This window comes from Budorcas taxicolor, chromosome 10 (assembly GCF_023091745.1).
Source record: "Budorcas taxicolor isolate Tak-1 chromosome 10, Takin1.1, whole genome shotgun sequence".
Lineage (NCBI taxonomy): Eukaryota > Metazoa > Chordata > Mammalia > Artiodactyla > Bovidae > Budorcas > Budorcas taxicolor.
This window is the reverse complement of record NC_068919.1, coordinates 19,516,100-19,542,842: the sequence shown is the minus strand read 5'-3', so window position 1 is coordinate 19,542,842 and position 26,743 is coordinate 19,516,100. Positions and strand designations below refer to the sequence as shown.

The 26,743-nt window shown below is 39.6% G+C and overlaps 1 protein-coding gene across 3 annotated transcripts in view; it reads right to left on the bottom strand.

The window, feature by feature from the left end:
* The window catches only part of BBS4 (Bardet-Biedl syndrome 4), a 46,498-nt gene that overhangs the window by 7,304 nt on the left and 12,451 nt on the right, over positions 1-26,743 (bottom strand). Inside the window, exons 3-10 of one of the 3 annotated variants that reach the window (XM_052646556.1) lie at positions 16,857-16,914; positions 13,920-13,999; positions 11,867-11,930; positions 10,505-10,616; positions 9,246-9,318; positions 3,194-3,247; positions 2,075-2,209; positions 1,047-1,174 (exon numbers count right to left, since the gene is read on the bottom strand). In XM_052646556.1, coding sequence (XP_052502516.1) covers positions 1,047-1,174; positions 2,075-2,209; positions 3,194-3,247; positions 9,246-9,318; positions 10,505-10,616; positions 11,867-11,930; positions 13,920-13,999; positions 16,857-16,896 — 686 coding nt within the window. In that variant the 5' untranslated portion in view covers positions 16,897-16,914. The remainder of the gene's footprint in view (positions 1-1,046; positions 1,175-2,074; positions 2,210-3,193; positions 3,248-9,245; positions 9,319-10,504; positions 10,617-11,866; positions 11,931-13,919; positions 14,000-16,856; positions 16,915-26,743) is intronic. The other 2 variants (XM_052646555.1, XM_052646557.1) reach the window with 2 other exon arrangements.

Below are 26,743 nucleotides of genomic sequence, written 5' to 3'. Positions count from 1 at the left end.
CATAAATTCCCATTCTGATCACTTTCCTCTCCCTAACCAAGTAGATAATTTCCGTGATTCTAGTGGCATCCTTCCCCCCACCAAAACAGACTACTCTCTCTGAAGCTGTGGGCCATAAGCAATGGTTTCTATCATCTCAGTAAGGCTCCAAATGCTCAGCTGTCCTCCAAAGTCTCATTTGAGGATTTCAGTGACATAAGTCCTTAGCCAGACACAGGAAGAATGTGTGAGCTAATGTAATTAATGTGAGCTAAGCTCAAAGAGCCAGTTTCTTGAATGCAGGGGTCAAGAGTCGAGGCTTCCACTCAGCACCACAAAGATTCAATATATGGCTACGTGGGCTCCTACCTACTTGCCCCTGTAAACGCAGCCTCTCGATGACAAGCCTTTCTTGCAGCCTAACAAAACAAAGGATTTTTTATGTCTTTTTGGATATAAAATATGAAAAAAATTCCAGAAGGAGTGTTGTTGTGACTAATGTAACTAGAAAAGTTACTATCATGGTAGAAGACAATGGTAATTAACAACAGAAATCTAAATTTAGTCCAAAGTCTTGTTATCAGGAATAATAGACTTTGTGGCCTTGAACCACAGGTGATGCATTCTATCAAGTGACCAAACAAATGAGACAAAGGCATTTTGTTACAGCTATCCCACTTAAACCAGACAAGATCTAGACAGAAAAGATAAGATTTCCTAAAAAAAGAGAATACCACACTGGGAATGCCAGTCAGTTCCATTATCAACAGGGATTAGGCAACCACCTATGGAATGATCGCTTAACATAGGAGGAACCTGGATCCCTGACTGACCTTGTGGAGCAGAGAGCTGCGCAGGACCGGCCACACTGACAGGTGAGAAAGAAACCTAAGTTGTCCTTATTTAAGGCACTGGGAGCTCTAAACTTTAGCTTAACATTCACTCTAACTCACAGAACGCACACAGTGTGTAACCAGTCACACGTGTCCTCTCTCAGGCATAGGAGACCACGACTGCCCCCATTCTTGTTTACTTTCTCGTTGCTCTAAAGGAACCAGCACACTTACTCCACTGCTTTCTTGTAGATTTCAATGGCCTTGTCCAAGTCTCCCTTCAGCAAGAAGATCTTGCCCAGCATTATGTACGTCAGATCATGTCTGTTAAGATGCAGGGCATTGTGCAACTGGTCTTGTGCCTAACAAGATTGACAGAGTAAAGAGAACCAAATCACCACCAGGAAAGGACAATGACTCTGTACGGCCAATGTAAAGAAAGAGCTCCTGCTGTACTCAAGTAGGAACGTCACATTTCAGCAAATGTCCCACCACCCAAAAAACTAAAACATACCCAAACTGTGCTCTCATAGGACAGCTGGAAACATGAAATGTCTGCCTCTAGTGCCACTTGGGGGGCTTGTACAAGAGGATTAACCTTTTTGAGTGTTTTCTGCTTTTTGATATCCATTCCCATGACTCATATTCTGTATGTCAAGAGGGATATCATGGTACATAGAGAGTACTACCCCAAACTTGACCTCAGTTGCACCGCTGAACAACTGCACACCCTTCTCCAGGGGGGACCTCATTTTCCTCACCAATAATTGGATAAATGAATGAACGTTCATTTATTCATTCAGTAGATATCGAGTGCCTATTGCTCTAGGTACTAGTATACCAAAGCTAACAGAAAACTCCTCGCTCTGTTAGAGCTTATCTTGCAGATGATGATAAACGCCATTTAGTCCTTCACTGATTCAACAAGTATTTATATAAATGCCAGCTACTGTATTTTCTTAGCCTGTTAGATTTACAGTAAAATCTAAATATAATTCTCCTTCTCCTCAGTTCAGGTCTGACCAAAAACCAAATCCAGCTCTCTCTTGGCTCAGAATAATCCCATGAATAGATATGTACTTAGGAGAAGGCAATGACACCCCACTCCAGTACTCTTGCCTGGAAAATCCCATGGATGGAGAAGCCTGGTAGGCTGCAGTCCATGCAGTCCCTAGGAGTCGGACATGACTGAGAGACTTCACTTTCACTTTTCACTTTCATGCATTGGAAAAGGAAATGGCAACCCACTCCAGTATTCTTACCTGGAGAATCCCAGGGACTGGGGAGCCCGGTGGGCTGCCGTCTATGGGGTCGCACAGAGTCGGACACGACTGAAGCAACTTAGCGGCAGCAGCAGATATGTACTTGCTTAAAATTTCTCTGAAGAGAAAAAGCTCCTAACCAAGTACATAACACTGAAGAGCCATCTGTCCAGAAAACCTAATCAACTAAGTATGTATATTTTATTTGCACAGATACAGGTATTATTTGTTTTTATATGTCTCAGAAGAGCAAAAGTTACTCTCACACCTCAACTGCTGATGTACAGTTGTTTTAAGAATCCCGAGGGATTGATTAGATTGCTTCAGTTTACAAATTAACATTAATTGTTAACTGTACATATTAAACATTATCAAATTAGTATCAACTAATTCAGGTTCTCAGTCCTGTCAGCACTGGAGAAAAGAAAATAAAACTTCAGTCACTAAGTGGGAGAATTATGAAGGAAACTAACCAACCCCACTTTCATTAACTTTTAGAGTTCTCAATAATTTGGTCTACCTCTCAGTTAAGATATATACATTTTTTCCCTTTATCTGAGTACCAGAATAAGCTCAACAGTTTTATCTGATCATAAGAGTCTTGGGCACCACAGTCTAATCACAATGAAATATAAAAATCTCACGTGGAAAATAACCTTAAAAACTCTCACGTCAAACTACTAAAGAATAAAAATTCATTTCCAATGACCTGAAAACTGAAACGTAAGATAGCTCACTTGGCCATAATTACACTTTTAAGACTTATAGATCCACTTTTTTATGTTTAAATTTTATTGGACATTTGTGTTTCTATTCTGGAAAATTAAACTAAGCTGTGGAAAATAAGATAGGAAGAAAGGGATGAGATTGCCATTTCCTCTGTTTCTAGAATTTGTCACTTTCTTGTTAAAAGCAGGGGGAAAAAAACAGACGAATAGTGACAAATGAGAATAAAAATGGGGGTAAATGTATATGAAACTTTCATTTTTTACTTCTAACAGTCTCTGCAAGCAGTAGGAATAATACAAAATGATCCATGGGACCTGTATAAAAAGTGTACCCTCAGTGAAATCCCCAGACAACTGCTCACCCACCACCACCACCATTTCTACAGATTACCTTGTCAAACTGTTTCAGATAAATGTAGCAAACTCCTAGGTTATGACAGATTTCCTACACACAAAAGAAAAGAAAAGAAGTGTAAATTCCACAGTAATTATTAGAGTGTGAACAGGCATCTAGAGATTATTGCTGCTTGACAAAGTTTAAGCTTGAAAATATGCACTACGGTTAGTTTTTCACTTGAATCTTCTTCAGATTATAAGAGATAAAAGCAGAATAAACCGGTGATCTTCCTGGGCCTATGTAGTACCTTTGGGTGCATACCCAGCCCATTCCTGTACCTTTTTTCCTCTTAGAGCTGCTCATGGAACAAACCCTTTGTGCCCTCTTCTCAGAAGAAACTACCACAGTCCCTTCTCCAGCTCTAAGGAGGAGTGTGGGTGTGGGTGTCAGACTTCTTTTCACAGGAATCTAGGAATTCACTCACTAGGTGGTATGAACTTGGAGGCTGACAGTGCCATCTGGAGGCTACTACAATGGAATACAGATATGTGAAAAATGAAAGTGTTAGTCGCTCAGTCATATATGACTCTTTGTGACCCCACAGACAGTAGCGCACCAGGCTCCTCTCTTCAGGGGATTTTCCAGGCAATAATACTAGAGTAGTAGCCGTTCCCTTCTCCAGGGGAACTTCCCTACCCAAGGATCAAATCCAGGTTTCCTGCATGGTCCTGTGCTGCAGGCTTCTGCAGACTGGTTCCAATTACAGATACATAATTGGATATGTAATTGGGGCTTATCTACAGAAGTCTGCAGCACAGGTCAGCAAACTATGACCCATGGGACAAATCCACCCTCCGCCCCTTTTTGTAAATAAAGCTGTATAGAACACAGCCACAACCACTTGTTATGTATCCTCTATGGTTCTTTCATAGAACTTCAGAGTTAAGTAATTGCAACAAAGACCATATAAAGCCGCAAAGCTTAAAATATATACTAACCTGAACTTTACCCCCCCCCCCAAAAAAAAGGCCAACCTCTGATCTACAGAAAGAAAAAAACAGCAGAAATGCAGAGAAGCTAACTTGGTTGCTGACAGCTTTCCAGTTCTAGTTCACTGCAAGATCAATCTGTATTTCCTGACCTTGTGTTCTATAGAATCTCTACAACTCCCTTATATTAAATCATTTTTATTTAACGCAGCTTTAAAGAAAGGAAAAGGCAAGGGTGAAGAAACTGCTCTTGGGAAACAGTAAGGACCATCTTGTTAGTAGTGAGGAAGTGCAGAGGCACATGCAGACCCAGGAGTGTCCCTCTCTGAAGAAGTATGAACCTTCAAGGGCTCAGAGACAACTGTTAAATGTTTTCCAAGTTGCCTAAAATAACAACAACAAAATAGCAATCAGTGATCCTATGCCAGATGTTTTTCATATATATTACTTTAATTTTCCCAGCAAATCTGAAACATAACAATTATGATTTTAGGGATAAGGAAATCGAAGCTCAGAGAAATTAAGCAGTTTGCTTAATACAGAAAGCATCAGCACAGGGATGTTTTTTTTTTCTTAGTTCTAAATCTTAAAGAATTTCAAGAACATGGAAGCAACCTAAATGTCCATCAACAGAGAAATGGATAAAGAAGACATGGTCATATATACCGTAGAATATTACTCAGCCATAAAAAATGAAAATGTACCATCTGCAGAGACTTGGATATACCTAAAGACAGTCATTCAGAGTAAAGCAAGTCAGAAAGAGAAAAATATATATATTGTATAATATCACTTATATGTGAAATCTAGAAAGATGACACAGATGAGCTTATCTGCAAAGCAGAAACAGAGACACAGACATACCAAACAATCGTATGGATACCAAGGAGGGGAGGGGCAGGGATGAACTGGGAGATTGGGAGTGACATATATACACTACTATAAAAAACAGATAGCTAATGAGGACCTACTGTACAGCACAGGGAACTCTACTCAGTGCTATCTGGTGACCTAAATGGGAAGGAAATTCAAGGAAGAATTTGAATGGCTGATTCACTTTGCTGTACATCAGAAAATAACACAACACTGTAAAGCAACTATACTCCAATAAAAATAAAGTAAGATTGTGATGACCATTGCACAACTCTGTAAATATATTAAAAAACAATGAATCATCTACTTTTAATAGGTGAATTGCATGGTATTTGAATTATATTTCAATAAAGCTGATAAAAAGAAAGAAAAGGATTTCCCCAGTGGTCCAGTGGCTAAGAATCAGCCTGACAATGCAGAGGACACTGGTTCAAACCCTGGTCCAGGAAAATTCCACATGCTGTGGAACAACTAAGCCCACGCACCACGACTACTGAGCCTGCACTCTAGAGCCTCCCAAGCCACGACTACAGAGCCTGCAGTGTAGAGCCTCCCAAGCCACGACTACGGAGCCTGTACTCGAGAGCCTCCCGAGCCACGACCACGACTACTGAGCCCACACGTCTACAGCCTGTGCTCTGCAACAAGAAGCCATCACAGGGAGAAGCCTGCACACACAAAGAAGAGTAGCCCCTGCTCACTGCAACTAGAGAAAGCCTGAGCACGGCAGCAAAGACGCAGTGCAGTCAAAATAAAATAATAAATGTTAAAAAAAAAAAAAAAAAAAGAAATGGGCTCAGATTGCTAAGAAGGGACTATTTTTAAAAGGGAAAAACAAAAAGAATTTCAACATATATATATATGTAGAGAATCACCATGTACTCATTGTCTTGCTCCAACAACCATCCAATCCATACCCCCACATCCATCCCACTACTTCTGTGAGCAAATACCAGATAATATAACACTTTATCCACAAATATTTCAGTATGTATTTTTTTTATTTTTTATATATTTATTTTTGGCTGTGCTTGGTCTTCACTATTGCACGTGCTTTTCCTCTAGTTGTGGTGAGTGAGGGCTACTCTTTGTTGCACAGCCTACTCATTATGGTGGCTTCTCCTGTTATGGAGCACGGGCTCTAGGGCGCACAGGCACGCGTGGCTTCAGTGGTTGTGGTCCCCAGGCTGCAGAGCACAGGCTCACTAGCTGTGGTACACGGGCTTAGTTGCTTCTTGGCATGTGGGATCTTCCCAGACCAGGACTTGAACCCATGTCTCCTGCATTGGCAGGCGCACGCTTTACCACTGAGCCACCAGGGAAGTCCCTCAGTATGTATTTCCAAAGGATAAGATCTCTCTCTTATAAAATCTACCCACAATACCATTATCATACTTGGGAAAAAAAAATTAGTTACTGCTTAATATCTGATATTGAATCATGTTCAATTTCTGATAAATGACTCACATTACAATAAATTTTTCTTAAATCACAACCCAAAATATGTCCACACTTTGCCAAACAGTGGGATTTGAACTCAGGCCTGTCTCTAAAAGTAGGGCTGTAATTCTCCTCTCTCCAACTCCACAAGTACACTCCAGTTCATCACCCTTTAAGAATGTACACACGGAGCTGGAGAGAGGAAAAATATAGCTTACTTGTCCTTTAATGTCCCGGAAGGTAACTAATGCCCCTACCCTTTTGAAAATATTTGCTATAGTTATTACTTGGCAAAACAACAACAATACGCCTTAAACAAACTTGACAGCCAAGGAAATTTTTGAAATTTGAAAAGAAAACTAGAACAAATCGAGTTAAGTTCTGTTTTTCATGGGGGGAGAGGATGCAGCAGACATCCTGCAAGGGCAAGTGATACAGGGGAACAATGATAGGCCTAAGTGAGGAATTCTGGATTCTAGACCTGAATTCTGCTCCATTCCTGCCATTACCTCACTGTGTATCCTTCAGCAAGTCACTCCACCTCCAAAAGCCTCAGCTTCCTCATCTAAAAGTACAGGAAATCCTCCCTACTTAACAGCTGCTCCAAAAGTCCAATGAGATTATGGCAAGAGGAATTATTCTCCTGCTGCAGCTAGACTGTGGAATACCCTTATGAGTTCAAGAAAGTAAAGCTACAGGTTTTCTACAGGCCACAGGCACTCGTGAAGCATCAGGGCAGAGAATGGATGTTTGAGAAATGACCACCTCTACTGGCACCAATGGACTTGTTATCCCAGATGAGTAATACCAAATGAGCTCTTTCAACCAACTGGACATAAACATTCTCCCTTTTCCCCCCAGCCCGTCCCTGAGCTCACCTGTCTCACTTCCTCTCTATCTCCCTCTATGGACTCATTTTCTCTTCAGTTCAGCCCTTCAAACTGTTTTTTCCAGGGTTCCATCCTCAGCTCACTGCAGAGTGACCTCATCCAATTTCATGGTTTTAATCATCACCTTTGTGTTGACTCCAAAACATGTATCTCTATCCCAGAACACTTGAGCTTCAGATTTCTATATACAGCCATGTACTGGATACATCTCAATTTAGATATCCTACCAGAAGCTACAATACATCATGTCCATAATCTTCTGAAAATAGGATTTAATTCTAATTTGTTATCACCACCCTCTCCCCTACCTTGCTTCTCTTCCTTCCTTATTTCCTATTTCCTTATTTGCTGGTTGATTGTCCCATAAACCACCAATCCATCTTTGCATCTGCAGCCCAGTGCCTGGCACACAGCATTCACTCACTTGTTGAAAAAAGTGACTAAATGAACAAAAGAGTAACTCACTTTTTCTTTATCTGTAGCTTTACTTTGGCCTTTGGCTATAAAATACTCAATGGCATAAAGACTTAAACATCTCAGTCTTCAGATCTGCAGAAAAGTGACTGACAAACACATCTGAAAAATAATAGGGCCATAAGAACTGCAGGGAAAACCCATGCTAGCTCTTTCTACTAATCAATTTAATCCTTTACCCTTTGATATATCTAAGAATCTCCTTCACTCTTAGATGTATCTTTCTAAGAATCACAGTTATTTTGAAAAAACCATCAACATGAAAAAGAAGAACCAAAATAAAGAGAGGAAGAAAAAGACAACTGTGGAAAGCAGAAGAGAACATCAAAGGGTCAGAGACATGAAGAGGTAACCATAAGAAAAGACAAAGTTCTTGAAAATTAAAAATATAATTACAAAAATAAAAAATAGTGAATATGAATATAGCTAAAAACAAAAATGATTTGGAAGATATGACTGAGGAAATATCTCTGAATGTACAGCAAAGACAAGGATGTGGAAAATATGAGAGGCAAGTTAGAAGACAATGAGAACAGATGTGGAACACGTGTAATAGAGTGGAAAACAGTGCGGCCAACGCTGCTAGTTATCTCCCTGATGTTCACCCTCTCTGATTACCTTACTAACAGAAATCTAACTACATTTAGAGTGACGATGTGTCCAACTTAAAAACTGTATTTCCCAGTCTTCTTTACAAAACAGGTAGTCGATATAATGTACGTGGAAGTCTGTTGAGGGTTTCTGGGAAAGTCATACTTTCTCGATAAAGGTTATGTCTTTTTCTCTTTGTTGCCTCCTCTTTCTCCCTACTAGAATAATGATGTGGTGTTAGAGCTGTAGCAGCCATCTTGCAGCCATAAAGAAAAAGTCTCAGTGTTGTACTTACCTGGGCTTCTTGTTACATAAGAAAAAAATAAACTCATAATTTGTGAAGTCAGTGTTCAATGTTTTGTTGCAGTTACACACAATCCCTAAATGATACAGACAATGGAGAGGAAAAAATAATCGAAGAACTACTCAAAAAAAAAACCACCTCTCTATCCAAAGGCAAGGGTCTTCAAAGTGAAAGAGCCAGTTGAATGCAAGAGAAAAGAAACACATCATGACAACTATTACTGATATTTCAGAACTCTAATAAATAAATAGAAAATCCTCAAAGGTTCTAGACGAGAGAGTGGGGTTATCAACAAGAATCAGACTAGTAACAGACTACTCATCAACAATACTTATAGCAAGAAAGCTTGGCAGCATTGTCTGCTGAGTTATGAGGAAACCTAACTTCTGATCTTATACCTAGGCCAAATCATCAATCAAGTGTGAGGATAAAATAAAGACAGTTTTGGCATGTAATAACTCAGTAATAAATATAAATGATAGCCCATATGATAAATGAAACCATCAGCATGTTACTAATAACGAAGAACAAAGTTCCCTACTTACCCAGTCTTTCTGATTAAGTTTAGCTGCTTCATTATATACTTCAATGGCAGCTTTATGTTTTCCCAAAAGAAATCTGGGGAAGAAACACATTTTCTGTAATTATTAACATAAAGCTTTTTATAAAAACCAACCCCACTAGTCCCACATTTGACTCATGTTCCAGACAGCAGAGAATTTTGGAAGCCTCTTCCCTATGATTGGCTTGTGTGGGTTTAGCCAGTGAGACTCTTTTATACCGACAGCAGAAGCTCTTGGTAGAGACAGAGCTGGTAGCTGTTCCAAGGCCTTGGTCCCATTCTATACCAATTTTAGTGAAAGTGTTAGTTGCTCAGTCGTGTCCAACTCTGCAACCCCATGGACTGTAGCTTGCCCAGCTCCCCTGTCCATGGAATTCTCCAGGCAGGAATCCTGGAGTTGGTAGCCATTCCCTTCTCCAGGGCATCTTCCTGACCCAGGGATTGAACCCAGGTCTCCTGTGTCTCCTGCATTGCAGGTGGATTGTTACTATCTGAGCCACTGGGGAAGCCCCAATTTTAATGAAAGTCTTGTGTAATTTATTTCCCCCAATGTACAATAAATGTAGACCAAGAAACAAGCCAAATTAATTCCACGTTAAACAAGAATTGCCACAATTTCTCATTATCATGTATTAGGGATATGCCCTTCTGTTCCAAACTAAGTCTCTTTCCTTGATACTAATTCTGGAGACACAGGGGAAAATCAGCCTCTGTGCAAAGAGAGTGCAGGTATCGATGACACTGCAGGTTAGAAAGTGAGGGCGGGAACTCCGCAGATCACACTCTACTGCTCTGGAGTAGTAAAGCTATTAGTACCTAAAAGCTTATAAAGATTCTAGAGAGTGCCAGAATCCAGGAGCCTTCAGAGGCTTAACAAACACTATAAAACACAATAAACACTTAACAAACACTACAAAACTACTGTGTGTATAGTATTATGCTAAGTATTGGAACAGTAAACAAGAAAAATTCCATGGGTTGGCAATACGATTAGGGTACTTGAAGCACAAAATGTTACTATTTGAGAAATACTATCAGTGCTCTCCTATCAAACTAGAATATGCAGTGTTTGAAATACTCAGTTGCTTTATACTAGTTATCTCATTTTCTCAAATTTCAAAATTAATCCTCACTCTTCAAAGTGAATTTGTTACGTTTCTCTTTAAGCAAGCCCCAGCCAGAGAATGCACTTCACATTATTCTCCACTAGTGCCCTGAGGCCTCCAGGCTGCCAATACTCACAAAGATCTGGCCACCTGCTTGAGGTTATCAGCACACTGAGGGCTGAGAAAAGCACACATCTGAAAGAGTCTTAGGGATTCTTGGATATTTCCTTCCAGGCGAAATATCAAAGCTGCCAAGAGAGAGAAAACACAGAAAATAAAATCATGTTCTAAGAATGGAGCCTGGCATGTGAAAAATTGGAGAAAGAGGGAAGCAGGAAATCTTATCAAAGAAACCCCTTGGATAACTGTGTCTTAAAATACAACCAGATATGACTTCAGATGGATTGAAACAAGCAGCAAAGTTGGTGATGAGCTGAAACCTTTTTTTAAGGTATCTGGGACCTACCTATTTCTCCACTCCCAGCTTCCGACAGGCAGATAATCGGGTGCCTTGTAAATTATTCCAGAAACTCTTCACTGTAAGAACATTCTTATAGCTCCTATCAGAAGCTCTATTACTCATGGTAATTCCAACTTCACCTGACAGTTTTCAGAGCGTACACCCAAACTGGGCAAGTGCAATAAAAAACCCAAGTCCAACAAGGAGATGCTGGCAAAGAATGCAGTAATATTTCAGAGTTGGTTCTCAGTCTAGCAACCAATCAGAATCAATCATTTTTCCTAGGCCTAAGTTTTCAGAAGATTTACATGCTTAAGTAGTATGAGGCACTGTAAGTCTGGAACTGGTGATATTGGGAATAAACAAGCATTATTTTGCCACAATGTCCTAGATATGTTAATGTACTACCAATTACATCAGAAAATTGCATATTAATCTGAAGACTACAAATGCAGAGTGGGAAACAAAACCATTCATTTACAAATCAAAGTCAGAAAGTTCCTGGTGCCCAAGTAGCGACCAAGAATGCTACTTGGGCACTACAGAGTAAAATTCCAATCAATCCCTCTAATCCCTATATTATTCAGTCCCTATAATATTTGATTTCTGATGACTTCCATTTATTCTCTGCTTTGTCCTGTATACCTCTAGGCTTCTTCCCTTCATCCTAACTCCCATACAAAAAATCCTCAAGCTTTTTCTCACCTCTTCTAGCTTGACTACAAAGAATTCTTGAAAAGCCTCTTCTAGGCCCAACACTGCTGCAGGAGGCAGCAACCCTAACAACAATTCTGAAAAACATTAGCCAGAAACTAGAATAGGGGTGAAGGACAGTAGCAAGCTTTTTAACAGAACTAGTCACTTCTGAGGTCAAATCCAGCACAATAATTACATTCTGATTTCAAAAAAACAGTAATATTAAGCAAGAGATTTGTGGAACATTTACTTGAATTTAAGTATTTCATAAGTTGTTCTTTTTCCAGAATCTAGGCAGAGTGTGCATTTCTCTAGCAAGAAGAGAAGAAATATATGTCTCACCTTGGACGTAGATAGCATATTCACATAACCCGTGAGTCTCCTGAAGCTGTTCTTTGATAACAGCCTGAAAAAGAAATAAACAATACTTCTGAGTAGTGGTTACATGTCTTCAAGTGTTTTTAAGTAAAGGAAGACATGGACACCTGTCTGCTGTCACCTTGTTTGATCTATACGCTGAGCACATCATGAGAAATGCCAGGATGGACAAGTTACAAGCTGGAATCAAGATAGGTGGGAGAAACATCAAAAACCTCAGATATGCAAATGGTACCACCCTGATGACAGAGAGCGAGGGGGAACTGGAAGGCCTCTTGATGAGGGTGAAGGGGGAGAGTGGAAGAGCCGGCTTAAAACTAAACATTGAAAAAACTAAGATCATGGCATCCAGCCCCTTTACTTTCTGGAAGATGCAGGTGGGGAAAGGTGGAAATAGTGACAGATTTCCTCTTCCAGGGCTCTAAGATCACTGTGGATGGTAACTGCAACCACAAAATCAGAGGACATTTGCTTCTTGGCAGGAAAGCTATGACCAACCTAAACACTGTGTTGAAAAGCAGAGACACTGCTCTGCCGACAAAGGCCCAAGCAGTCAAGGCTGTGGTCTTCCCAGTGGTCACATACAGTTACGAGAGGTGGACCGTAAAGAAGGCAGAGCGCCAAAGAGTTGATGCCTTCACGCTGTGGTGCTGGAGAGGACTCCTGAGAGTCCCTTGGACAGCAAGGAGATCAAACCAGTCAATCTTAAGGGAAATCAGCTCTGAATATTCACTGGAAGGACAGACGCTGAGGCTGAGACTCCAGTACTTTGGTCATCTGATGCGAACAGCCAACACACGGGAGAGGTCCCTGATGCTGGGAAGGACTGAGGATGGAGGGAGAAGAGGGCGTCGGAGGATGGGATGACTGGATGGCATCACCGATGCAATGGACATGAACTTGAGCAAACTTTGGGAGATAGTGATGGACAGAGAAGGCTGGCATGTTGCAATCCACAGGATCACAAAGAGTCAGACATGACTGGGCAACTGAACAACAAGACATGGACAAGGAGTATATGTAAGGAATCAAGAGACAGGAAAAAAGGAGAAGCAATAGGTATGGAAGCAAGCAGGTAAATTTGGCTACAGAAAAGTTGAATTTGAAATGTCTGTGAAGCATTCAGTATGCATCAGACTGATCTGGCGATCAGGAAGAAGTGTGCAGAACAAGCAGAGAAGAGAGTCAAGGACAGTACACAGGGACAGCCCTAATTCTTAAGAAACAAGCAAAGGAAGAGAAGCCGAAAGGAAGGAAACCGAAGAAGTGGTCAGTAAAAGAAAGGGGAAATAAGGATAGTATCACAGAAGGAAAAAAAATCCTTCCAAATCCATACTGGAACAAAACATTGCTAGTTCTCTGCACTGCTGTGGGTACAAATGTGACAGGTACAAGAACCACAACCTTAAAAGCATTACAAAGCTCTGAATGCCAAAACAAGACAATACCAAGGATATATTTTGCATGATGATACTATTCTCTGCCAGAAAGTATGTAACATGTATACTGTCACCAAAGATACAGTTTAGAGAAAAGAAAATACACATGGTTTTCAAATATACAAAGGATCAAGCTCACCACAAGAATTATGAAATAAAAGTGAAACACCATTTTTCACCTATCCAGAGATCAAAAAGGTAAACACTATGCTGATTTGAATATATGCTCTCTACCATAAACCAACAAGTCCCAGAGAGCAGTGGCTCCTTCAGCCTGGTCTTGAAATGAGAAGACACATGGAGCACGCTGGAACCTGATCCACAGACTGTGGTTAGACCCCACCAACCTAGAGCCAATCTGAAGGCCTAGGAGTAATAAATAAGGCCACTGACATTTTGAGGTTGTTTGTTAAGCAGCATTATCACAGCAAAAGCTAACTGATACACAAAATGTGAAGAAACAAGATTTCACACATTATTAAAATAATGGGTTATTACCTGCCATACAAACTGAGTGACAGACACACATGCTTAATCAAAGCCTGCCTCTCATGTTCTCTATCACAACAGCCTCTCACCTTGCATGCTTCATAATCCTTCTGGATATAATAGAGATGTATCAACCAGTTCTGCTTCTCCAAAATAGGAAACTCCGGAGCTGGGTTGCATATTTTGACAAAAACAAACAAACAGTCATTGTTAGGTTTTCTCCTTGAGCATTGTCCTCATGTCTAAACTAACCAAAAGGAGACTGTAATATCATGTTAAATTCTTCATGCTGCTGACCATTTTTAACCAAAGTGTATTAAAAATGTGTGGATTATTACATTAAGAGATACTTGTCCTACTGGTACAAATTTAATATGTATTCCTGTACAGTTTGTGTGGTTCATAATATCAGTTTCTCAACTGATAACTTGCCTGAAGGGAAAAACAGAATCATTCTTTCCTTCTTTTCCTTTCTCTCTCCCAGGTTTTGGAAGGTGAATAAAATGACTTTCCAAAAGATATTTCAGGAGTGTTACTAACAAAATATATATAACATAGTTAATATCACATACAGATCAGAGGACCAAAAATAGCTAAACACAATCTTAGCAATAGCTCAAATGTGAAACATTATACTGTTGCCCAGTAATGAGAAGTCAACAAGGAGAAAAATATTTCAGACACCTCAGACACTGAAAATGATTCACAACAGAGAAACTATGAGTAACTATTCCTTTGAATTCAATTAAAATATAGGTAAAAATTCATTAAGAAGTTAACTTTTCTATGGTAAAAAGGAAGACAGTTATTCACACCAACCTCAGAACAGTGGAGACCTCAATGAAGAAGGAAGAATGAATTAGAAATCAATAAAAAGGAGAATTAAACTCTTTAATGCTTTAGCTAGCAAAAAAATTAAAAGCTCTAAAATATATACAGCTAAATGTTTTTATTTATTAAATCTGGCCTGTAAGCACATGGGTATTTGTTATTTTTTATGCATTTTAATACATGATTGAGGTATTCCCTGATTATTATAATGGTCACTTTTCTTTTTTTGGCCACACCACACCACATATGGGATCTTAGTTCCAAGACTAAGGATGAACCCTACGCCCCCTGCAGTACAGACTGAACCACTGGACCACTGGGGAAGTTCTGGTGTTCCCTTATTTTTCAAACCGTAAAAGAAAGGGCACACCAGGGGAAGAAAGGGAAATGATTTGTAATCACTCTGTTCCAAAACCTTAGGTGATATAACAATAAAAAACCCAAGACTTACATGTGTATAATATTAATATGATGGGAAGGAAAAAAAGCTTACTGTGACCCAGAATTAACACTGAAAGTGAAAGTCATTCAGTCACATCTGACTCTTTGTGACCCCATGGACCATACAGTCCATGGAATTCTCCAGGCCAGAATACTGGAGTGGGTAGCCTTTTCCTTCTCCAGAGGATCTTCCCAACCCAGGGATCGAACCCAGGTCTCCCACACTGCAGGCAGATTCTTTACCAGCTGAGCCACAATTAAGAATGCTGTTTTCTTTTCCAACAGGAAATAACAATGGAGTTTATAAAGTGAAATTATGACAGAAATATGGATATAATTTATAAATAAGAAGAAAGAAAAAAGATTAAATGTTAAGCAACCTAACTCTTCATCTTCCAATTACCCACATTCTCTTACTGGGACCACCCTTCTTCTAGTCAGCAGGGCTTATGTGAGACTCTTCAAAGACTTTTTTTTCCTTCCTTCTCTTCCCCTGAGCCCATCAATCATCAGATATTAGCCATTCCTGTTCTGCCTAACTAACCATTTCCAAAGGTAAATTTCCTACAAAAGACCACACAAATCATCAAGCTTAAAGGCAGATTTGAGTGGGCATGCACGCAATCTTAAAGCAAGTCTCAACTGTATGACCTACCTCACTGTTACCTACCCCTTTTCTAAAGGAAAGGAGACACTGAATCCTCTGAGTTTATAATATCACTATCACTGCTTCTATAGCCTAAAGAAAATTTATAAAATGCAAATTTGAGTCTTTCTTATTATTAAAATCTTGGACTTCCTGGGTAGCGCTAATGATAAAGAACCTGCCTGCCAATGCAGGAGACATAAGAGATGCAGGGTCAATCCCTGGGTTGGGAAGATCCCCTGGAGAAGGGCATGGCAACCCACTCCAGTATTCTTACCCGGAGAATGCCATGGACAGAGGACTCTGGTAGGCTACAGGCCAAAGGTTCGCAAAGAGTTGGACATGACTGAAACGACTTAGCACACAAGCACAATATTATTAAAATCTTATAATAAAAGATGAACTATTTTTTATGTTCCATGGGTGAAGAATGGGAGAAAAAAAAAGTTCAATTTGTAAGCTATCTCAAGGGCCCAGAGGCTCATGAAATGGAGTAGGAATTAGAAGAAGGGAAAGCACCACCAAATTCAAGTGCCTGACAGTCATTTCACACTCTTGATGATATTGTTTAAAAGTTAAAAGAACTCTAAGTTCACCAAAGACTTTACAAATCATTACAGTGCCACATATTGTCCTATTACTGTGTAATCTTGGAAAACTTAGTTTCCTCATCTATAAAAAAACTCATTCATTCAGCAAATATTGACTGAGTACCAACCACATGCCAGGCACTGTTCTAGGCAATGAAGATACAAAAGTGAACAAAACTGATTATAAGCTTCCGGGGAGCTTGTAATCAGGGCAGAGTTGGGGGCTGGTAAGAGAATGCTAGCAGAAGGGACAGATGATAATAAGATACCTATTATTTGTGACATTTTCCTCACACTTAAATAGAAGGATCAGGGGATAAAATATCCCCACAGAGTTGTGAGGACTGAATGACAATACATACAGAGATTCGAGTACTGTCTGGTACACAGTAAGCCCTAAAGAAGTGCTAGCTGTTGATGTTATTTTTATCATCATTATCATTAGTCAGTTTTGAAGATGAGGAAATTCTAGATACCATAGAAATCCCTATGAATCCTGAATTTAGTTAGAATTTTACCTGTAAATGTGTAAGCTGAATTTCTTGTACTCCAGATCATTGCTCAGTCAAATTCCCCCTACAAACAGGGATATTGGTTCATATATGCTTTTGCAAGTATTAGATTTACCTACTTGATAGATCCTAAAAACAATAAGACACTTAAGTGCAAAGTAGAGCCTCCTCCTGTATTTTATAGCAGAGCAAGGTAGTCATCTCCCATGCTACTCTAAATTTAGGAGTCTATATTACCATGGAGGTCAGGTAACCAGCTGATAATGACACAGCAAGTCTTTCAGCTGTTTGTAAAAAAGATCTCACTCAGCACACTGCCCCCTCCCATTTTTTATCAAGACAAGGTAAAGCCTGACTGTAAAAAGACCTGATTAACATCCTCAGCTCCCACATGGCTCTCCACCATCACCAAGGCAGTGGCGGCGGAAGGCTGGTGACCCGGCAACAATACTCCCTTGCCCTTCTCTTCTCCTGTTCCCACTCCACTCTTTTGTGACGGCTCTTTCTTTCCTCCTCTTAAGAATGCACCAGACACATCTCAAACAATTCCATAACCAAACAAACATGACATCACAAAAATTCTTCCCTGTAATTTGCCCTACCATATTTTTATTCTCATAAAAATAACCAAAATTCAAAACTTTACATTAAATTGATAATGGTAGTGAATAGCATCCTGGATATACAAATGTTGTTGTTTAGTCACTAAGTCGTGTCCGACTCTTTTCGACCTCATGGACAGCAGCATACCAGGATTCCCTGTCCTTCACTATCTCTTGGGAGTTTGCTCAAACTCATGTACATTGAGTTGATGATGCTATCCAACCATCTCATCCTCTGTTGCCCTCTGCTCCTTCTGCCCTTGATCTTTCCCAGCATCTGGGATGTTGAGCAGAAAATTACTGTGCTTTAAATTTTTAATTAAAAAATTTTCTACAATGACTAAGGGTTTTGTAAGTACATTATAAATGAACGCTTCTTTGGTAACAAATCTCATTAAGGAGAAGACACGTAGCACATAGGATTTTTACATGTAGAAGTCCAATCTTCAATCAGTAATGGACTTCTGTGGGACTTAGAGCAAGTAATTTAAGTATCTGGGCCTCCATTTTTCCCCCTATAATTTTCACTGGGGAAAATTATGAAAAATCTGCAGGTGGTTATTCAACAAGTTAATTTCCTCATGTTAAAATAGGAACTATAGTACTTTTCTACCTCAGTATATTAGGGCTTCAATGCTGCGAACAGGTGAGGGAAGAAATGAGAACCAATAGGGAAGAGTGATGCAAATTAGAGGTTAGCATGGGAACAAAGTCACTACCACCTCTGGACTGAGGGAAAAACAGAGGGAATGTATTGCTACCGGTACCTAAGGCTGAGGTTACCTGGAAGAAGCTCAAAGCATATGGCCTGACTGGCGGAAGAAACAAGAGACGCTTCAGAAACAACACTACTCCTCCAACTTCCCAAAGCAGAGAGAAAGAAGGGAAAGCCCTGTCTTCTCCTTCCTCCCACCTTCCAATCTCCTGCCAGTTCCCCTCACTTGCTAATCCAGCCAGAAACTGCTGACACCAGAGCCTAGGAAGGAATGAAGCCAGGAAGGGTCTGCTCCTCACAATACTCAGCAGAGAAGGGAAGGGCGAGGAATGGAGGATCTGAGGGCAAACAGCTCCAGGATCAGCAGAAATGCCACCTCTGCTCAGGAATATAAACGATGATGAAGGAGGCAGAAACTAGACTGACTCAGCAGTCACCCGAGGATACGTGCTAGAAGATAGCTTTATAAAAAAATATTCAACTACTACTTATCCAACAGGTTTGCCTCTCATGAACTTAAAATGGGATGAGGAAGAAAGGAAAAATTCATATAACAGATTATGGTTTTACTACATACCCTGTGTGCATGTGTGCTGAGCCGTGTCCGAATCTTTTTGATCCCATGGACTATAACCCTCCAGGCTCCTCTGTCCATGGAATTTTACAGGCAATACTGGAATGGCTTGCCATTTCCTCCTCCATGGGATCTTCCCAACCCAGGGATCGAATCTGCATCTGCTGCAATGCGGGTGGATTCTTGACCACTGCCACCACTGAGGAGGCCCTTACTACACACCCTAGATTATTTTAAACTATCTTACCTTCTAAAATCAAAACTTAATTCCCCATATTTATATATGATATTTTATATATTTATATGGTTTACTTATATCTACAATAATATGAACATTAATTTATATATATATATATATATATATATGTATATATAGCACAAAGTGTTTTCTCCTTGTTATTCCATTGAATATTCCCATGAGCCGAGTGAGTCATACAATTTTGGGACTATTCACAAATGAGGAAATTAAGATTCCAGAGGTTAAGTGATTTGCCTATATTCAAGAGCTTATTAATGGAAGAGGCAGGGCTATATCGAGGCCTCCAAATTACTCATTTAACCACACCAAGTTTCTGTCCCAATTGTAAAGAACTTTCCAATTTTATACATTTTAAAACTGGAAAGTCCTTTATAATTGGGATGAAACTTAGTGTGGTTAAATGAGTAACTTAGCAACACAACATTAATAATGATATCAAAGTTTTCCTATTATCAAAAAAAAGCAGAACAGGACTTTTGACATATTATGGTAGCAAGATTTTCAATTAAAAAAAAGTTAAAACAACCATACATACATATAGTAAAAATAAAACTGAAAGGACAGAGAGAATATTAAAGACTCTGTCCATCCCCCCTCCTTGCTAGAAACTGTGTTATTTTCTAAGGAATCTCTATGCATAATTAAGCATATGGGAAAGTGTACACATACACAAAGGGGATTATATTAAATGTATTTGGAAACTTAGCTCATATCTACTGAACTTAAGTACATCCTTCCCAGTGACCCAGCAATCCTGCTACTAAGTGTACATAAGTACAAATCCTGCTACATAAGTGTACCCAAAAAAACATACCCTTTAAAGATGGCATTATGCATAACATCTCAAAATGAAAGTATCCCAAATGTTCATTCCAAGTAAAATGAATAAACTGGGGTATCACCCCATAATGCAATACTATGTTATAATGGAAAAAAACAGCCATTATTGCATGCAACAAGATACATGAATACCACAAAGATAATTTTGAGCAAGGAAGTCAGATACTGAAACCTATGCACTGAATGATTCCATCCACTTATATCAAGTTCAAAAGTAGGTAAAACCCTGTCTACAAGGTAGAAGTTAAATACCTAAGTAACCATCTTTGAAAGGAGTAGTTAATGACTGGTAGGGGGTATGAGGGAGGCCTCTAAGATGTTGATGATGTTCTATAATTTAATCAAGATAGTGAGTACAAGGACTTCCTTGGTGGCACAGTGGATAAGAATCCGCCTGGCAATATAGAGGACACAGATTCGAGCCCTAGTCCAGGAAAATTCCACATGCGGTGGAGCAACTAAGTCTGTGTGCTCTAACTATTGAGCCCGCTCACCCTAGAGCCGGAGCTCCACAATAAGAGAAATCATTGCAATGAGAAGCCCACACACCACAAGGAAGAACAGCTCCCCTCAACTAGAGAAAGCCTGCACAAAGCAATGAAGATCCAGTGCAGCCAAAAATAAAATAATCAATGAATTAAAAATAAATACATACATTCGTTTTATGTTTGAAAAAAAGATGGTGAGTACATGGATATGTTCACTTTGTAAAAATGTATTAAGCTATACAATTATAACACGTACTTTTCTGTATATATGGTATATGTTAATAGAAGTGTCAAGAATCAAATTAAACACCCCCTCAACCAAAAACATTAATTTCTGCAATATCAATGCAGAAGAGGTGGGGGCACACAACTCAGTCTGAGGGTAAGGGTCATAACCTCCTAGACAAGACACAAAAAGCATTAACCATAAAGGAAAAAAATTAATAAATCACCCTCATCAAAATTAAAACTTCTGATCAAAAAAGGAGTCAAAAATGGCGATGGCTAAAAGACAAAGAAAGGGAAAAGCCTCTGAAAATGGAACAATGGAACAAAAGAAAATCCATGGACCAGAGTGAGAACTTCAGGTGAAACAAACACACCCACTTCTTGGCTAGCCCAATTTGCATAGAGCAGGCTCAGCAGGGAGAAGACAAAATGTATAAAAAGACAAAGCAAGACAGATTGAGGCCTCTCCTTTGGCGACAGCCTACTCTCACACCTCGAGGGTGTACTATCCTTTGCTTGCCAAATAAAACTCATGAGCTGTAACCAAGCGGTTAAAAAAAAAAAAAATTGATCATCAAAGGATGCACTGCTATATGACTTCATGACAAGAAGTTCAAGCACAGACAGACAAAATTTACTTTCAGGGACGGAAATCAGAACAATGGTTCCCTCTAGGGAACTGAAGGAAGGACTGATTGGGAAGGGGCTAGAAGAAACTTTCTGGGTGATAAAAATATTTAACTTGTCCTACACTGGCGCCTCACTCCAGCACTCTCGCCTGGAGAATCCCATGGACAGAGGGGCCTAGTGGGCTGCAGTCCATGGGGTCGCTAAGAGTCGGACACGACTGAGCGACTTCCCTTTCACTTTTCACTTCCATGCACTGGAGAAGGAAATGGCGACCCACTCCAGTGTTCTTGCCTGGAGAATCCCAGGGACGGGGGAGCCTGGTGGGCTGCTGTCTATGGGGTCGCACAGAGTCGGACACGACTGAAGTAACTTAGCAGCAGCAGCAGGTGATGACTACATGTTATTTGTCAAAATTCAAAAACTGGGCACTTAAAATTTATAGATTTTACTATCATTGGGGAAAAATAAAAGATGTATATACTACCTTTTATTTAAATGAAAAGTTAACACTATTCCTCAAAAAAATCAAATAAAATTATGTCATCAAGTGGAGCCAGCAATTCCACTTCAGACTATATATCCGAAAGAGCTGAAATCAGGGAGCCCCTTTCTACAGTGGTACCAAAATGATTCCAAGGAAGTTAAAGCCACATTGCGATGAGGCCCTGAATAGCAGTGAGGTGGGCAGTCAGCCACTAACTGGGCACTTTCATCTTCATCTACTGGCCTCATCCTACACCACAATGAGGGGACATTCAGTCACAGAGGATAGATCAATGTTCTCATTAAAACAGCTAACAGAAATGCTGAACACTTCTGGAAGGGCCAGTTTGCAAAGGCTCCAGCCTTGTCAACATGGGAAGCCTCATCTGCAATGTAGGGGCTGATGGATCTGCCCTACCAGGAAGTCCTGCCCCTCCACCATTGCTCTCCAGTTAAGAAGTGGAAGGCAAATAAAAAAGAACAAGGGGAGTCCAACGACAACATGAGCTTTTTGACTGTATCTCTTATGTAACATATTCAATAAAAAGCTGAAGTCCTAAAAAAACAAAAAAAAGTAGGTACTCAAACGTATTTATTTATACATCAACATTCATGGCAGTGATACTGACAATAGTGAAAAGGCAGAAACAACTCATAAGTCCATCAACAGATAACTGGATATACACAATATTTACTGTATGTACAAACAACAGAGTATTATTTAGCCTTAAAAAGTAATGAAATCTGCTCAACATGCTACAACACAGATGAACCTTGAAAATATGCTAAGTGAAATAAGTCAGAAACAATAGGATAAATGTTGCATAATTCTGCATATATGAATGCAATATTGAGAATATGCAAATTCATAGACACAGTATTGGGTTGGCTTGAAAAGTTCATTTGGTTTTTTTCTGTATGATGGCTCTAGCTGCACTCAGTTGTCTTTAACGTCATTCAAAACAATTTTGTTAGATTCTACTGTGACAACTGTCATATCAGCATGCATTTTTTTTAAATTTATCAAAACTGGTGAATTTTTCTGTAGCCACTTTAATACTAAAGATGGAAGAAGAAAGGCAACATTTTTGGCATATTATGCTTTATTATTTCAAGAAAGGTAAAAACACAACTAAAACGCAAAAAAAAAAAAAAAAGGTTTGTGCAGCGTATGTAGAAGATGCTATGACTAAATCAAACGTGTCAAAATGGTTCGCAAAGTTTCATGCTGTAGATTTCTCGATAGATGATGCTCAGTTGGATATACCAATTGAAGTTGACAGTGATCAAATCAAGACATTGAGAACAATCATATTTTTACCATGTAGGAGATAGCTGACACACTCAAAATATCCATGTCAAGCAATGAAAATCATTTGCAGCAACTTGGTTATGTTAATCACTTTGATGCTTGGGTTCCCCATAAGTTAAGTGAAAAAAACCTTGACTATATTTCCATTTGTGATTCTCTACTTAAATATAATAGAAACTTTACATTTTTAAAATGAATACTGGAGTGGGTTGCCATTTCCTTCTCCAGGGGAATCTTCCCAACCCAGGGATTGAACCCAGGTCTCCCACATTGCAGGCAGACGCTTTAACTTCTGAGCCACCAGGGAATTCCCAAAACGAATATGACAAGCAACAAAAAGTGGATACTGTACAATAACGTGGAATGGAAGAGATTGTGGGGCAAGCGCAATCAACCACCAACAACCAGACCAAAGGCTAGTCTTCATCCAAAGAAGGTGATATGCTGTATGGTAGAACTGGAAGCGAGTCCTCTATTTATAAGCTCCTTCTGGAAAACCAAACAATGAATTCCAACAAGTACTGCTCCCAGTTAGACCAAATGAAGGCAGCACTTGATGAAAAGTCTCCAGAATTCATTACTAGAAAATGCATAATCTTCCATCAGGATAAAGCAAGACTGTATGTTTCTTTGATGACCAGGCAAAAACTGTCATGTCTTGGCTGAGAAGCTCTGAATCATCCACCATATTCACCAGGCATTGCACCTCTGGATTTCCATTTATTTTGGTCTTTACAGAAGTTTCTCAATGGAAAAAATTTCAATTCCCTGGAAGACCATAAAAGGTACCTGGAACAGTTCTTTGCTCAAAAAGATAAAAAGTTTTGGGAAGATGAAATTATGAAGTTGCCTGAAAAATGGCAGAAGATAGTGGAACAAAACAGTGAATATGTTGTCTAATAAAGTTCTCGGAGAAAATGAAAAATGTAAAAACCAGAGGAACTTTTTGGCCAAACCAATAGAATAGAGGATACCAGGGGCTAGAGGTGAGGGGAAATGGAGAGTTTATATTTAATGGTTAAGATAATTTGTTTGGGATGCTAAAAAAGTTTTGAAAAATAGATGACGGTGATGGTTGCACAACATGGTGAATGCCACTGATGCCACTGCACTGTACTTTTAAATGATCAAAGACGCAAATTTTATGTGTGTTTTGCCACAATTTCTTAAAACTTCATTTATTAAAAAATACTTTAAAAGCAAACCGCAAGCTGAGACCAAGTTTCTCACATAGTAAATAGATTGTCTCAGATTGTAAATTAAATTCATCCTAGCCTATGCAGCCACTCCAAAATGGGTAAGGTCTTCAATGAAGACTCCTTTAAGGAAGGAAATAAGCCCATGAAGTAAATCAATTAACTCACCTCAACTGAAAGCCAGAAAAAAGTTTTCTTAGTTGTCTGAGGTCATATCATGGGAGGAAAACAAAGAGGATATAAGTAGCCCCATGTAGGATATTTTTTCTCAGAACCATCAAGTAGTTCTGTAAGCAATTCCAAATAAGTTGCTTGTTCTTGAAAAAGTCCTAATATATTTAGACAAGAATCCCAAATAAAAAGTTGTTTATCCCTTCCAGTGAGCTGGCACTCACTACCCTTAAGACTGGAGTCATGCTAGGATACTGGCCTCTCAAGCTGAGGAGGGGAGGGTGTGGGAGACAACATCCAAACTCAGACTCAGAACTTCTCAATTAAAATGCCACAGCTGCTGCTTGTTCAAATAAAGTCTCTCTGCCTGTTAATTCAACTTATGTGTGAAGTCCCCATGTTAAACTTACCAACTTCCTACAGTCTACCTTCTACTGAAGTATCATACTCTAACTACAGCAGTGGTTCTCAATCAGGAACAATTTTGCACCCTAGGGAACATCTGGCAATATCTGGAGACATTGCTGGTTGTCACAACTGGGTGCTACTGACATCTACTAAGTAGAGATGAAGAATACAATTACCATCTTGCAATATACAGGACAGCTCCCCCAACAAACAATTATCTTGACCAAAAAGTCAATAGTACCAAGATTGAGAAAATCTAAACTAGGGATTAAAAAGATATTTAGGATTTTTTTAATTTTATTGAAGTATGTGTGTGTGCTCGGTCATGTCTGACTCTTTGCAACCCCATGGACTGTAGCCTGCCAGGCTCCTCTGTCCATGGAATTTTCCAGGCAAGAATACTGGAGTGGGTTGCCAGTTCCTACTCCAAGGGATCTTCCTGACCTGGGGATCAAATACATTTATCTTGCATCTCCTGCACTGGCAGGCAGATTCTTTACCACTGTGCCATCTGGAAAACCTCTTATTGAAGTATAGTTGATTTCCAATGTTAATTTCTGCTATACAGCAAAGTGACTCATCTATATCTATCTATTCTTTTTCATATTCTTTTCCATAATGGTTTATCATGTGAAACCTTAGCGAAAGTCACTCAGTTATGTCCAACTCTTTGCACCCCCACAGACTACACAGTCCATGGAATTATCCAGGCCAGAATACTGGAGCACATAGCCATTCCCTTCTCCAGGGAATCTTTCCAACCCGGGGATTGAACCCAGGTCTCCCACAATGCAGGCGGATTCTTTACCAGCTGAGCCACCAAGGAAGCGTGCTCACAGACACAGAGAACAGACTTGTGGTTGCCAAGGGGCAGAGAAGTGAGGGAGGGAAGTATTGGGAATCTGGAACTAGCAGATGCAAACTACTATTCTCAGGATGGACAGACAAGGTTCTACTGTATAGCACAGGGAACTAGATCTCTATACTATGATAAACCTTTATCACGATTCTGAACACAGTACTATGATTTTGTTCATACTAGATTTTCAATATACTATAATATATACTGCTTCATATACTAAATACATACTATTTCATATACTCTGTTACATACTATTTCAACAAAATACTAGATTTTCAATATACTATGGTAAACCTTTATCATAGTATACTGAATCTAGTTCCCTGTGCTATACAGTAGAGCCTTGGTGTCTATCCATCCTATATATCGTAGTTCGAAGTGAAGTCGCTCAGTCGTAGCTGACTCTTTGCAGCCCCATGGACTGTAGCCCACCAGGCTCCTCCATCCATGGAATTTTCCAGGCAAGAGTACTGGAGTGGGTTGCCATTTCCTTCTTCAGGGGATCTTCCTGACCCAGGGATCAAACCCAGGTCTCCTGCATTGCACGCAGACGCTCTACAGTCTGAGCCACCAGGGAAGCTCATGCCGTAGTTTGCATCTGCTTATTCCTACTTCCAATACTTCCCTCCCTCACTTCCCTGCCCCTTGGCAACCCCAAGTCTGTTCTCTGTGTCTGTGAGCGCGCTTCTGTTTCACAGATACATCAATTTGTGCCATATTTTAGATTTCGCATGTATGATATCATATGGTGTTAAGTCTTTCTCTTCCTGACTTTGTTTAGTATGCCAATCTCTAGGTCCACCCATGTTGCTGCATTATCTCATTCTTTTTAATGGTTGGTAATTTTCTGTGTGTACACACACACATATATATGTACACACACACACACAACATCTTTATTCAGTCATCTGTCAATAACATTTAGGTTCATTACATGTCTTCGCTTGGTAAATAGTGCTGCTATGAACACAGGGAAGCATGTATCTTTTTGAATTAAGAGTTTTGTCTATGTATATGCCCAGGAATGGAACTGCTTGATTATATGGTAACTCCAATTTTAGTTATTTGAGGAACCTCCATACTGTTTTCCATAGTGGCTGCACCAATTTACATTCCCACCAACAA